This window comes from Parasteatoda tepidariorum, chromosome 12 (assembly GCF_982258835.1).
Source record: "Parasteatoda tepidariorum strain Cologne lab strain chromosome 12, Ptep-v5.0, whole genome shotgun sequence".
Taxonomy (NCBI): domain Eukaryota; kingdom Metazoa; phylum Arthropoda; class Arachnida; order Araneae; family Theridiidae; genus Parasteatoda; species Parasteatoda tepidariorum.
The window spans coordinates 7066189-7079576 of NC_141766.1; the positions used below are offsets into that span (position 1 = coordinate 7066189).

Here is a 13388-nt window from a genome sequence, read left to right on the forward strand (position 1 = left end):
GATCTAGATGATTCCTTTCATTGTTTTAGTTGAGACTGATAATGATATTAAAGGATCAATCAAACGCTTTTGTTTAATGTAGACCAAAAGCCCATGTTCCTTAAGGATCTGTGCCAATTATTGTTTTTATAACATCTGCTGTGATATTCATCTTTATGAAACATCTTCTCAAGCCTAAATCCAAACTGACAAGTTGTTTACTGTAAGTTTGGATTCAACTCGAATTTGCAGCATAAATTTTAAAATCAGATGGGAATAGTTTAGTTGGTTTTGATTATGAAATTACAAGAGACATCAGCCCTGGAGTCCACAAGATAGTGCCTTTTACTTGACTTGTCAAAAAGAAAGAGGCAGCAGTTTATCAGGTTGCAGTTATTGGCTTATTCAATTGTTCGGCCCAACAGTTTCCCTAAGTATTTTGGATTTTTGAAAATCACAAGGGTTTACACAGTGATGTGTCCTGTTTCTAAATTTATAATGGTACCAACATAGCTTATAACGAGAAGATTAGATCTTGAATGCCTATCATTTTGAGATGTACTTATTGTCATGAAAGTGTCAAATCTTCTAGTTAATTCTGTAATACTAATTTCTAAAGAACTAATATTTTCATTATAAGTGTTATTAGGTTTAAAAGCTCTACCCAATGCTTTATACACTGCACATAACTCTATTGAATTAAATATAAACAGTGTGCTTTGAGTTGCTGCCCCCCTTAAAAAAACTAGAAGGAAAACTAGAAGGAAAAAACTAGAAGGCGGGTCTGAGTTCAGCTCTTTGTATGGTAAAATAAAGCCAACTAATAACTCCTTGTTATGAAATGTAAGTTAATAATTTTATAATTTTGGATGCACAATAAGAAACTTGAAACATTCTTATGTTTTTAGTTTGTTTGTATGCCGATTCAGGTACTGCGAGATTTCTGCCTTGTGCAGAAATTACGATATTTTAATTTTTGCCCCAAATCAAGGACTGTGGCGCTTATTTCATAAATTACAACACTTAATTTGAGCAAAAAATTACCTAAGTTTTCCCTGATTATCCAGATGCACAATATTCAAAAATATTGCATGCAGCAACACAAAAACAAGAGAATAATATTAGTAGCAAAATAAATCTTAGTAAACAATTAAATTAAGAAAAATTCCCATTTAAAGTTAAAAAGGTCTTTTCTATTTTCAAGATTCTTAACTTCTTTTCAGATTTTTAGCAAAACTTTTTATTTCTCCTCAGTACTTTTACTTACGCTTTTTACTTTTCCTGTTTCTTTAAACTAATTTAAAATCCCTTGAATTTCCCAGGTTTTCCTTGAAGCAAATGAATTCTGCATTTCGGCTAAGAGTTTTGAATAAGAATAATAAATTATACTGTGCCTTTGAAATCATGATGGCTACAATATCTTCATACTTAAAATTACTCAATAAATGAGCACATTCTTTGGCAGGAGACAAACTACTATAACATTGTTTCTTTACAAACATTGTGTACCATTCCTATAAAATAAAGAAAAAGAATATTAAAAGAAAAAGAAAATTATAAAAGCTAATTTTCAAAGAGTTATACTCTGAATAAACGAATTAAAATGTAAAAATAGAATAAAGTTCAATGTGATATGCGGTTTAAAAGAAAACAAATATACTTGAACATAAAAATTTGGAACTAAGTTAGAAAAATATATCAGACATTTTTCTTTTAAATCCAATTTTATAAAATAATAAATATTTTTTTCAAAAATTAAATGTTAAAAAAATAAAAATTAGAAAGATAAAAGGTTTTTAGAATACTGGAAAATAATTGGCATATATGTTGTTTTTAACTTTAAAACAAAAGAATAAAACAGTTTAGCCTTAACAATCAATCAAGTTCACATCTAATTAAAAAAAATGTCAAAAACTGTTCTGAACTCTCATTAAAATGTCAAAAGAAAGAAATTAATTTTAATATCCAAAACATAAGTAAATAAATTATAAAAATAAACACAAAAATACATATTTTAAAAAATTTTCTTAGTTTTCCATTAATTAATTGAACAGGAAGATCACTAACAAACTTAACTTATGAAGACTATCTGCATAATTATTATATATATAAAAAAATGAAGTCCTCAGAGTTTAGAATAACTTGGAGCAAAAAGAAGAAAAAAAAAGCAACATTGTAATTACATTTTTCTTTTAATTTCAAAAATTAAATTCCTGAACTATTCCAGATATATCAGACAAATTTTAATATGATTCAAGACCATAATTCGTAAACAAACTGGAATATTTCATTTGAAATGAACCAAAATAAATAGAAAAATCTTGTTGCCCTCAAGTCACAAATTTTAATGAAATTTCTTTCAAATTTATTGAAATTTCCTGCACATGTACTTTTTGGACCAAAGCTATGATTGCCAGACACATTTGAATTTAGATTAACTTAAACAAAATGAAGCAACTAGAGAAGGTAGATCACATGCTTCCAACTATTTTTTACTTCAAACAAATTTTCTTGATTTTAGTGTCTAAAAAAAGTGAGAACAGTGTAATTGAACTGTTAAAATGCTGCAAATAGATATATTAGTATTTAAAAATGAATTTTAAAATTATTCTTGAGGAAATTTTTATTTTGGTCATCAAAAAAAAAATTTTTAATAATAAATAACAGCTGTTTTTAGCTAAAATATTTCAATTTTTTTTAATAATACAATAACAAAGTCAATCTCAATTTTTTTTACATAACCCTAAATATTACACTTTTAAGATTAAAAGTCAAAAAGCGTTCTTTTTTTATTTTTGGTCATAAAAAAATAAAAAGTGGTATTACCCAACAAATATGGAACTCTTAATTCTTATTCAATAAATTACCAATTAATTTACATAGCCTACATTTAAGCATTGATTAATTTTTTCAACACTTTCTGAATGGATAATATTATATATCAGTCAAAAGCACGTAAACAACCACTGAACTTTTACTTGTAATCAGCACATTAAGCTAATTTTCTAAGGAACACAGCAAACACACGTTAGACAACTATTGAGCTGTTGTCCACTTTGTCTCATGAATGTAGTTTGGCATATTGCATACTAAAATAAGACTTTGAGACTTAAATGTAATGCTGATTAATGTATTTAAAGAAGGCTGTTTGATTTAGACCCATTATCTGTGTCATCAACAACTTGTGACCATTTTAGTTCCATAATTATATAATTCATACTTCATATTTTTCCAGACACTAATAACCAATATACATAAAGCATTTTTTACTTTCCATGTTGAACACTAGCTTCTTCAACAGTTCAGTGTATGGTTCTTTTATATTATTTTTAGTATATGTAATAAATTTCACATTTTGCCGATGTGTTTTTGATGATAAATAGATACATATTCATTGTATGCATTTCATAACATTTCCAATTTTTAGAAATATCTGCTAATTTTTTCAATTTCAATAATTACTTTTCTAATAAAATGAAGCTTTTATTTTCATCTTTTTTTAAAGGTATACTGTCAAATGATATTCTATCATCAAAAGTTTGTTTGAAATGAAAAACATGAAAAAAACAAAGCTCAGAAATTTAACCTAAATTCCAATTAGGAATTTCAGGCAAATATTATATAAATATTCTAAAGTCTAAATAATAGTAATAATACTAGTAATTAAATCTTACTAATTTAATAAACAATAAGAAAATAGAAAAATAATTTCTTTATAAATACATTGTGACATAGTATTCTTGCTGAAAATGGTTTATTTTTTAATGACCAAAAACAAATTTGACATTTTATGTTGAAAAGTACATTTAATATTATGTGGAAAAAAATTAGGAAAACTTTATAATTTCACAATAAAAAGAAGCTTATTTAAATGTTTTGGCCTAAAAACCACTATTTCTTTCTTTCAATAACCTAAAACAAAAAGCACTCTTTTTTAATTTTATGTTAAAAAGTATATTATTTAGCATTATAGGGGGAAAATTGACATCTGGAAACTTTTATAGTTCACTCCAAATAAATCTGTAAATATTTTGGCTAAAAACCAATTATTATTTTTTTAATGACCAAATACAAAATTTCTAATATCTTTTTAAGTAGAAAGTATGGTAATTTAACATTAAGAGGCAAAGAATTGAGATGTTATAATTAGTGATCTTTAAATTAAAAACTTTTAAATAGTTATTAAATATGTATTTCCAGCATTTTTATAATTTTATTACATAGTTCTCCTTTTCCTTTCTAATGAGCCAGAAATTAAAAAAAAAATTTGTTCTTAAATTAAAAAATTAACATACAAGCCACTTTCTCTATTTATGCTATTTTGTTCCATCAAGTCAAATTTCAAAATGGCTCAACAGTTTTTTGCCTCAAAAATTCCGATTTTGTTTTTTAATATGTACTTATTTTGCAATTATTATTATTATTATTGTTTTTTTTCTTTTATAAAAATCTGACATGAAAGCAATGGTCTTTTGTTCATTTCATATGGAATTAGCTCACTTGATACACCTAATATTAGATTTCGTAAGAAACAAAGTACAGTATAGAACCCGTTATCCGGAAATCAGAAAACCGGAAAACCAAAAAACCGGAACGAAATTCGATACATTTTCCCGCCATTTAAAAAAAAAAAAAAACATTTTCCTCATAAGATTTTAGGATTTTTCTTTCTTTTTTGAAAGATGTTTACCTTACCATCATTTTGGAAATAATCATTAGTGTATTACTTCATCGTTTTTCCTTCTTTTTAAGATTATTTCCAACTATTTTTTCTTTTTTTTTTTGTTGGGTTAAAACGGCTTTTTGTATCGATTCAGAAAACCGGAAAAATCAGTTATCCGGAATAGCGATGGTCCCGATCGTTCCGGATAATCGGTTCCCTACTGTATAACTAAATGAGGATATCATTTAAAAATTCAATTGCAAAGTGGAATTTTCACAAGAAATAATTATAGTAGATGTTGAATTGTAACTTGGATCTTAAAAATTAATAACTGTTTTTGAAAGTTTCAAGTTTGGAAATTTACAAGGATTTTCCTGGTTTCTATAAAAAAAAGTGCCTTTTTTTTAAACTTTTCATGCCAAAATTAAATTCCTAAAAAATTTTCAGGTTTCCGATATTTCCTGGACCTATGGAAATCCTGCTAATGTACTAAAATAATCTCTACTGCAAACTTTTTATCACTACTGAGAATACTATATATTCATATCAATTTAGTAACTGAATAATGAATTGTTTCCTGGTTTCTATAAAAAAAAGTGCCTTTTTTTTAAACTTTTCATGCCAAAATTAAATTCCTAAAAAATTTTCAGGTTTCCGATATTTCCTGGACCTATGGAAATCCTGCTAATGTACTAAAATAATCTCTACTGCAAACTTTTTATCACTACTGAGAATACTATATATTCATATCAATTTAGTAACTGAATAATGAATTGTTTTGCAGTATGTAGATTATGATTACTAGGAGAATTTCTAAAATGTAATATGAAGTTCCTATTAGTACAATTAAAAAAGATTTTACTAATTATTAAACTTTAAAATTCAAATGTTATTAAAAAGTTGCATCACTACTAAACAAAATACTTTCACTTAATCAAAAATGAAAACCAAACAAATTATTTATTAAAATTTTTTACAATTTTTCGTGAGTTATTTAGAATATTGATAACTTTGGGCACAAATAACTTAGTCAATTTAAGCCAATTTCAAGTCATTGGCATGTCAAGTTTGGAACTTGACATGCCAAATATACTGTCTCATGAGGATATTTTCTACTTTTCATTTAAACTTATTATTCTTTGCTTATTATTATTATTCTTTTTTACCATTATAACAAAAAATAAAAGTTTAAATTTTTATTTAAAGCAGATTTACTTATCGTAATGCTAGAATTTTGCTTTCAAATTTCTTTTAATTGGATCAAAAAATTTAAAAAGTAAAATAAAAAAGATAAATTGAAAAAGTAAAAAAAAATTACTTTGGTTAAACTTATATCCTGAATACATAGAAGTGAGTGTTGAGAGAGAGGGTGAGAGGAATCATCAATTGTATTTCCTAAAACTGCTTTTAATTTTTCGCATAATGAAAGGAACTTTCTATGCCTAAAAGAAAATTAACAAATAATGAAAGGTTTGTAGTTATAAATACAGAAATATTTTATAAAATTATTATGTAAGTAATTGTAAAATAGTCGTCCACATTTTGTCTCGCCCCCTCCCAAAAAAATACATGTTTCAAAATAACTTATTAATAAATTTTCATATCACAAAACACAGTTTTTTGTAAGTTTTATCTATTTCTATTAAGAAAAAAATAAATGGAAGCCTCAGGAAGTTCAAGTTTCTCTCAATCACAAAATGCAATAAAAATTTCTCTCAACATTACATCCAGAGCCATAGTCAGGATTTTATTTCCTTTTCAAGATAGAATTTTCAACTCATTTTTCTAATGCTACCTTCGTACCTACATAACATATTTAAAATAGATGGCAGAATAATGATCAGATAACGTTCAAATTCTTGAACTTGTCGCTAATTTCCTTCTTGGTTTCAAACAAAAAAAAGCTCATTTCGAGTTTTGATGACTTAACTGTTCTTAAAAATAGAAAAGAATCTTAAAAATGGCTAAGAAATCAACTTAAAATAAAAAAAAGATGCTTAATAAAACTAGAATTTAAATTTAAGACAGATACAAGAGAAATTAACTATATAAAAAGGGAATTAAGATAGCGAGATATCTTTATAAAAATTTAAAATTAATTTTAAAAAAACGATCTAAAGTCATCAAATTATTAAAAATAAATAAATGAATAAAGCATTTCCAAAATTTAAAATTGTTAACCATCTGAATAGAAAAGGTGTCCTAAAATATATTTTGATTACATTTTCATTTTAATTTCAGTTATGGAAAAAAGGTGTGTTAAATATAAAATATTACATGATAAGGATGAATAAAATAATTCTTTGGTTGAATTATAAAACGTCCAAACATTTCTTCATCGAACGAGTGGTCTCACTCTAGAATTCGTTATATGTAAAAAGAACAATAAAATACCAAACAAAAGCAACAAATTTTAAAAAAAATACGTAAACAAAAATTAAATTGAAACATTAACAAAAATTTTAAAAAAAGTAACAAAAATGTAAACAAAAAACAAAGGTAACTAACAAAAAATCAATATAAAACAACAACCAAGGATTCGCTAAATATCGTCACAGAAAAGATCTGGAATGAAATGCAACTAGTACCACAAAGGGAATGAAAAAAATTCCTATTCCTCAAAACTTGCCAACTGATAATAAAAGGAAAAAAATCTTTCAGCCAATTTGAATCAAAAGTATGCATGTGTTAAGTCTTTTTTTTAACAATAGAAGTAAATTACAGGGTGTTTTTGAAGAAATGACAGGTGCTATGGCGGTCTAAGAGAAAAAAAGAGGGAAGAGAACCACGGGAACAAATGTTGATCCAGCGCCGCAATGAGAGGAGTTTTTTCTAGCGGTACATATGCTGTAACAGCTGCAAGTAAAAGGTTAATATTAACTTCACTTTTTCTGTATTTTGCTATATCTCAGTAACTTTATAAGCGAATTAAAAAAAAATTACACACAATCATTAAAAATAAGAATGGTAAAAAATTTTTTAATTGTAAGATATAAAATTTTCGCATCATTTTCAAGAATATAATTTTAGATGGCAAAATACAAAATTTGAGCCAAATCGGAAAAATAGTTCCTGCGAAATCGGATTTTAAGTATTTGACTTTTTTGAAATTCAATTTCTCAGGAGCTATTCGATCGATTTGGCTCAAATTTTGTATTTTGCCATGCAAAATTGCATTCTTTAAAATGATGCAAAAAAAATTGTACCTTACAATTAAAAAATTTTTCAACCATTATTAAATGAAATAATAAAAAACAATAAATATTTACTAAAAGTTATTTTTTGCAAGGAATTATCTTTGGATAAATGAATTTTATAATTTTGCGCAAATTTTTTTCAATTCGTTTCAAAAGTTTTTGAGAGATAATAAACTACATAAAAAGTAAGATTAACATTAAGGGGTTAATGTTAATCCTTCTATATTTTGGGGGTCAGAATTCCGAATCCATCGAAAATAAAAGATAAGTTTATTCAGAAAAAATAAATTTTTGTGTCTGATTTCGTGACTTAAAGTAATGTCTGCACTTATTAATTAGCATATTTGAGGTTTCCCCTTGGAGCCATTAAGATTGAGTAATAGAAAGTAAAAATCCGATCATTAGATCTAAAGCTATTCAATGTGGTCTGTTTTTTTGGCGCACTGTACATCACCCAGTACTTCAGTAGCACAGTCAATTAAGGCATCGTTCACACGGTTAATGGAGTGCTAAATATTACAAGTTTGATCCTTACAACATGTTTGATCCTCTAAACATGTGTGTATTCATAGGAAAGTGCATGTTAAAACTGTCTCTTGTTGGTAGTGATGTGGACATTTGGAAAGAGGGGTAGTTACATCAGCTAACCAGAGTCAAAACTACATGGCATTCTTGCCATGTGTGTTAAAATATAGAGCTCTAACAAGTCATGCTGGGTGCTTGGCCCGGTTGGGTGGTGTGTGTACTTTATTTATCCACAAACACTTTCAATTCACAATTTAAAATACATATTTTAATTAATTAAACTGAACAATAGAAATTGACGCCCGGTGGCTTAGAGGTAGCGCTTCGCACTATCGTGCCACAGGTTCCTGGTTCGATCTTCGGGCCGGGCAAGGTTGACTCAGCCTTTCATCATTCCTTCAGTGGATGATGCTTGGGAGCTAAACACTGGGAATTCCGCGTTCGGCTGACCACCTGACCGGAATATCTGCTCCTGAACCCCAGAGCCCAAGAAAACTGAGACTGGCACAGTAGGCCTTGGCCCTGTATGAGCTGTCGCGCCACTGAGTTTAGTTTAGTAGAACAATAGAAATAACACATTTTCTGTTTCAAAAAGGATGATAAATTTTTTAAAGTTATCTAATTAATTGATACTCTTTCTCTTAGAGTTTTTTTACAAAGAAAAAAAACAGAATGATAGAGGCAAGGTTATAACAAAGTAACTGCAAAAAAAAGGAATAATAGCAATGAGATCAGATCATTCATGTATACGAATGAAATTGAACAATAAACAATAATAAACCTTAAAAGTTTTGTAAAATTAAGACAGGATAGATAGAAATAAGAAAATTTTATTATAAAAATATTATAAGAAGCAAAAAGTTACAATATATATTTATATACTTCATTACCTGTTAACAATACCATTAGTTTCCAAACTTTTGACCATTCTTTCAATATCTAATGGCGTAAGTTGACTTGAGCTGGGATCCGAAATCAAAAATTCTAATTTTTTACAAGCCATTCTATCACACAAATTGGAAATCAAAATATGATGAGTGAAAATAAAATGATCAATCAAAAGGCTTAAAAGTTTTCCAGACTGAGATGGATGAATATTCTCTAAGCAATTTAAAGCTTTCTTCCAAAATGTTGGCTATGAAAAATATAAAATCAAATTATTTTCTTATAGTAGAAAATTAAACATAAAAATTAACTAATTGTGCAAATAAATTTAACATAAAAATGCTCAACAAAAAACTTTAAAATTAACAAGATCTCTATACAGGGTTCCCACTCTTTTAACAAAGCAAAAATTAAGCAATTTTAAGGACTTTTTTTTGAAAAAATTAAGTACTTTCTTTGAAAAATTAAGAGCTTTAAAAATAGTATGATTGTTTATTATCAAATATACTTGCCACCAATAACAGTGCCAATTATTTACCTTTCTAAAAAAATCTATAAATAAAAGAAATAATAAAAAACAATTTAATTATAATGTAAGCCCTGATATAATTGTATTAATTAACAAGGACCGCCAAAGAAGTACTAGGCAATTTTTGCAAACCAGGGTCGAGTTTTTAAAAAAAACGTTTTCAGATTGTTAAAAGTTAATGTCATTCAGATTGTAAAAATTAACGTATGAAACTAATCTGTATTCCATTTTTAATGATTTCATAGAGATAGAATTGTAAAATTAATTGCAGAAATTAAGATTTGCAATTTTTTTCATGGATATTAAAAAAAAAAGAGTAAATAAAGAAATTTGGCAAAAACATTGAAAAAATTGTTACAAGTTTTTTTATTTTGCTACTAGACCAACAAATGTGTTATATTTAATTTTCTGATGAATTTTAACAAAATTATTTCCAGCAAAACCTGTCATTAGGAATTAACTTTTCATGTTACTAAACATTCTGGCGAAACACATGAACTAATTTTAAAGCAACCAAAAATTGAACAAAAATTAAAAACAGTATATTAAGTAGCAATGTTAACTGAATAAAATGATTATTAAAATCTAAGGACCTTTTAGTTGAGTAGATTTAAATTTTTATGTAACAATCTGCTCATCCTTAAGAAATAAAAATAGTGTAACAATCTAATTTTACAATGAAACAAAACAAATTATAAATAATTACCAAACATTTAACTTTCTGTTAGAAGCAAATCATGCGTTCTTATTTAGCACTCAAGAAAAAAAAACTTGGTTTTCTTCAAAAACCCAATAAATCCTAAGTTTTTGATGAAAAACCTAGGTAGGCTGGGATTTTTCAAACCCTGTTTCTTATAGATCTGTTTAATTTTCAGCACAATCATGAATTTCAAAAATGTTATGCTTTCTATAAATTTATAGTTACTTATTACACATTGAAATATTATACAGATTTATTGAATTCTTCAAGATTTTAGGAAATAGTTTTCGTTACGGATTCTAGTTCAAAAATTTTTTTCAGATAGAACTTCTTTTCTTAATTCCTATAAGCAGACGCATTACCCGTAGAACTGAATTTCTTGAATTCTGTCAATTTTGAAGCTTAGTGTGGGTCTTCTACTTAGGTACCTTAAAACTACCCCCCCCCCCAAAAAAATGCACTATCTCTTCCATGTGCAGTAATCCCCTTGTCCACACTATTCTTTTCTTTTAGAATGCTTCCCTCTCCTCATAGAGTAACATTGTAGGCAAAAGACGAATAGATTAATGAAAGAACCAATATATTAAATGAAAGGACGTGCTTTCTTGCCCTTGCCTGAGCCTCCCCCCCCCACATTAATTTTTGCTCCCCCAATTCCCCCACGTTCAAAATGCTTTATCCTCGATGCATGGTCCAATTCTAAGTGAAAAAAGAACTACATTTTGTTTTAAAAAATTGAACTGAAAAATTGTTCCTAGCAACTATAGTGATGCTAAAAAATTAAGGACTTTTAAGGGCCCTTACTTTCCAAAATAGAAATTAAGCAGTTTCTAAGGACTTTTAAGGACCGTGGGAGACCTGCTATAAAAAAATAACAAGACAGCTAAACAAATAACCACATTTAAAAAGATTAAATAAATTTTCTTTAATGTAATAAATTACAGAGTCCAGAAATTTTCATACAAATATTATAAAATTGTAATACATACTCTGGGATTAAGACTAATAATGATTTTGTTCAGTTTTACAAAACTTGAGATTGACAATTACTAAATCTAATGATAAAAAGTGAAAGCTTTTCAAGCATTCCAAAATTTTCAAGCAATCCTAACATCTGCTCAACTTCTTGCACTTTCTTTTTTGAAAAAGACCTGTTTAAAATGTGTTTACATACAACAGCTAGTTTTTTGAGAAACATGTTTACTATGTTTGTAATGCATAATCTCTTATCAAAGAAATACAGGCAACAGGATTAGTTTGTTTCAAACAAATACAGTCAATTCGCTATAACTCGAAGCACGATAATTCGAATATTACCATAACTCGATTTTTTTTATGAGGTCCCGACCCTTTTATCTTCAATTTCATGTAAATTATTCTCAATTACTCGATTTACTCGAACGCCCTTTAACTTGACGTTAGAAAGGTTTAAAAAGGTTACTGGATCTTTTAAAGCAAGAAAAAAAACCTAGGAGCTGATATCTTGCCACTTTGCAACACACACTATAGACTACACACAATAGACTCAACTGGTCAGAGCAAGTTTAGTCTGAGTTAATAACACCTGTGGCCCCTGTGGGGGAATGATAAATTTGTTTTCCGGACAGAACAAGTTTTCAGTGTGAGATAAAGGGATAACACCTGTGGGGAATGAGTAAACTTTTTTCTGGTCTGAACAAGCTTTACCCTTATGATTTGCTGTTACAGATTGCGTGGAAGAAGTGTTTACCTCTAAAGATGTCGAAGCGAAAATTAAAAACTCTCAACTTGGAAAATAAAATTAATCTTATAAACGATGTAGATAGAAATCCAAACATGGAGAAGAAAGATATAGCGTTGAAGTACGGAATTCCCCCAAATACCCTTTCTACGATATTAAAAGAAAGAGAAAATATCCTTAAACGATATGAATCTACGAACACGCTGTCAAAAAGAATGAAGATGTGTGTCTTTCCCCAGGTGGAATCACTCTTCTGAAATGGTTTCAGCAGTACAGAAATCGAGAAAATGCTATTCCCATAAGTGGTGTTTTGCTACGTGAGAAAGCTATAGATTTTGCTTAACTGTTAACAATAGACAATTTTCACGCTAGTGCTGGGTGGGTAGAAAAATTCAATAGCAGACACAATATTGCCTTTTGCACTCTTCATGGAGAAGCTAAAGCTGTCCCTCTTGAAGTATGTGAACAGTGGTTAAATGAAACGTTACCAAATTTACTTCAAGGATACAGTGAAAATGATGTTTTCAATATTGATGAAATGGGTTTATTTTTCAAATGTCTTCCAAATAAGACTATGATGTTTAAGGATGAAAACTGCTCAGGGGGTAAAATGAGCAAGGAATGTTTGACTGTCCTAGTTGGAAGAAATGCGTCTGGTACAGAGAAATTGCCCTTACTTGTTATCGGAAAATACCGGAATCCCCGATGTTTCAAGAATGTAAAAACGTATTCGTTGGATTACAAGTCTAACAAAAAGTCTTGGATGACATCAGTTTTATTTGAAGACTAAGTAAGAAAATTGGATCGGAAATTCTTCGCTAAAGAAAGAAAAGTGATACTCTTTATGGATAAATGCACAGCGCATAGTGATCTACCTAATTTGAAAGCAGTAAACTTGCAGTTTTTCCTGCCGAACACAACAGCAAAGTTGCAATCGATGGACCAGGGTATCATAAAGTGCTTCAAACAGTCTTATCGTAAAAGGCTTGCCAGATAAATGATAAACGATATTGAAAACAATATTTCTTTCAAAGTTGATGTACTTGAAGCCACGAGTTTACTTTCCAGTACTTGGAATAATGATGTAAGCGAATCGACAATAAGAAACTGCTTCCAGAAGTGAGGTTTTTTTTAAAGAAACACAGAGTGAATCTGTGATAGAAGAGCTTCAAGATGAGGAAGTAATTGAG

General features: G+C 28.3%; 1 protein-coding gene across 1 annotated transcript in view; it reads right to left on the reverse strand.

Moving 5' to 3' along the window:
- htt (huntingtin) overlaps nucleotides 1-13388 on the reverse strand; it is a 144988-nt gene that overhangs the window by 40445 nt on the left and 91155 nt on the right. Inside the window, exons 36-38 of the mRNA XM_016057666.4 lie at nucleotides 9255-9499; nucleotides 5961-6084; nucleotides 1374-1493 (exon numbers count right to left, since the gene is read on the reverse strand). Coding sequence (XP_015913152.2) covers nucleotides 1374-1493; nucleotides 5961-6084; nucleotides 9255-9499 — 489 coding nt within the window. The remainder of the gene's footprint in view (nucleotides 1-1373; nucleotides 1494-5960; nucleotides 6085-9254; nucleotides 9500-13388) is intronic.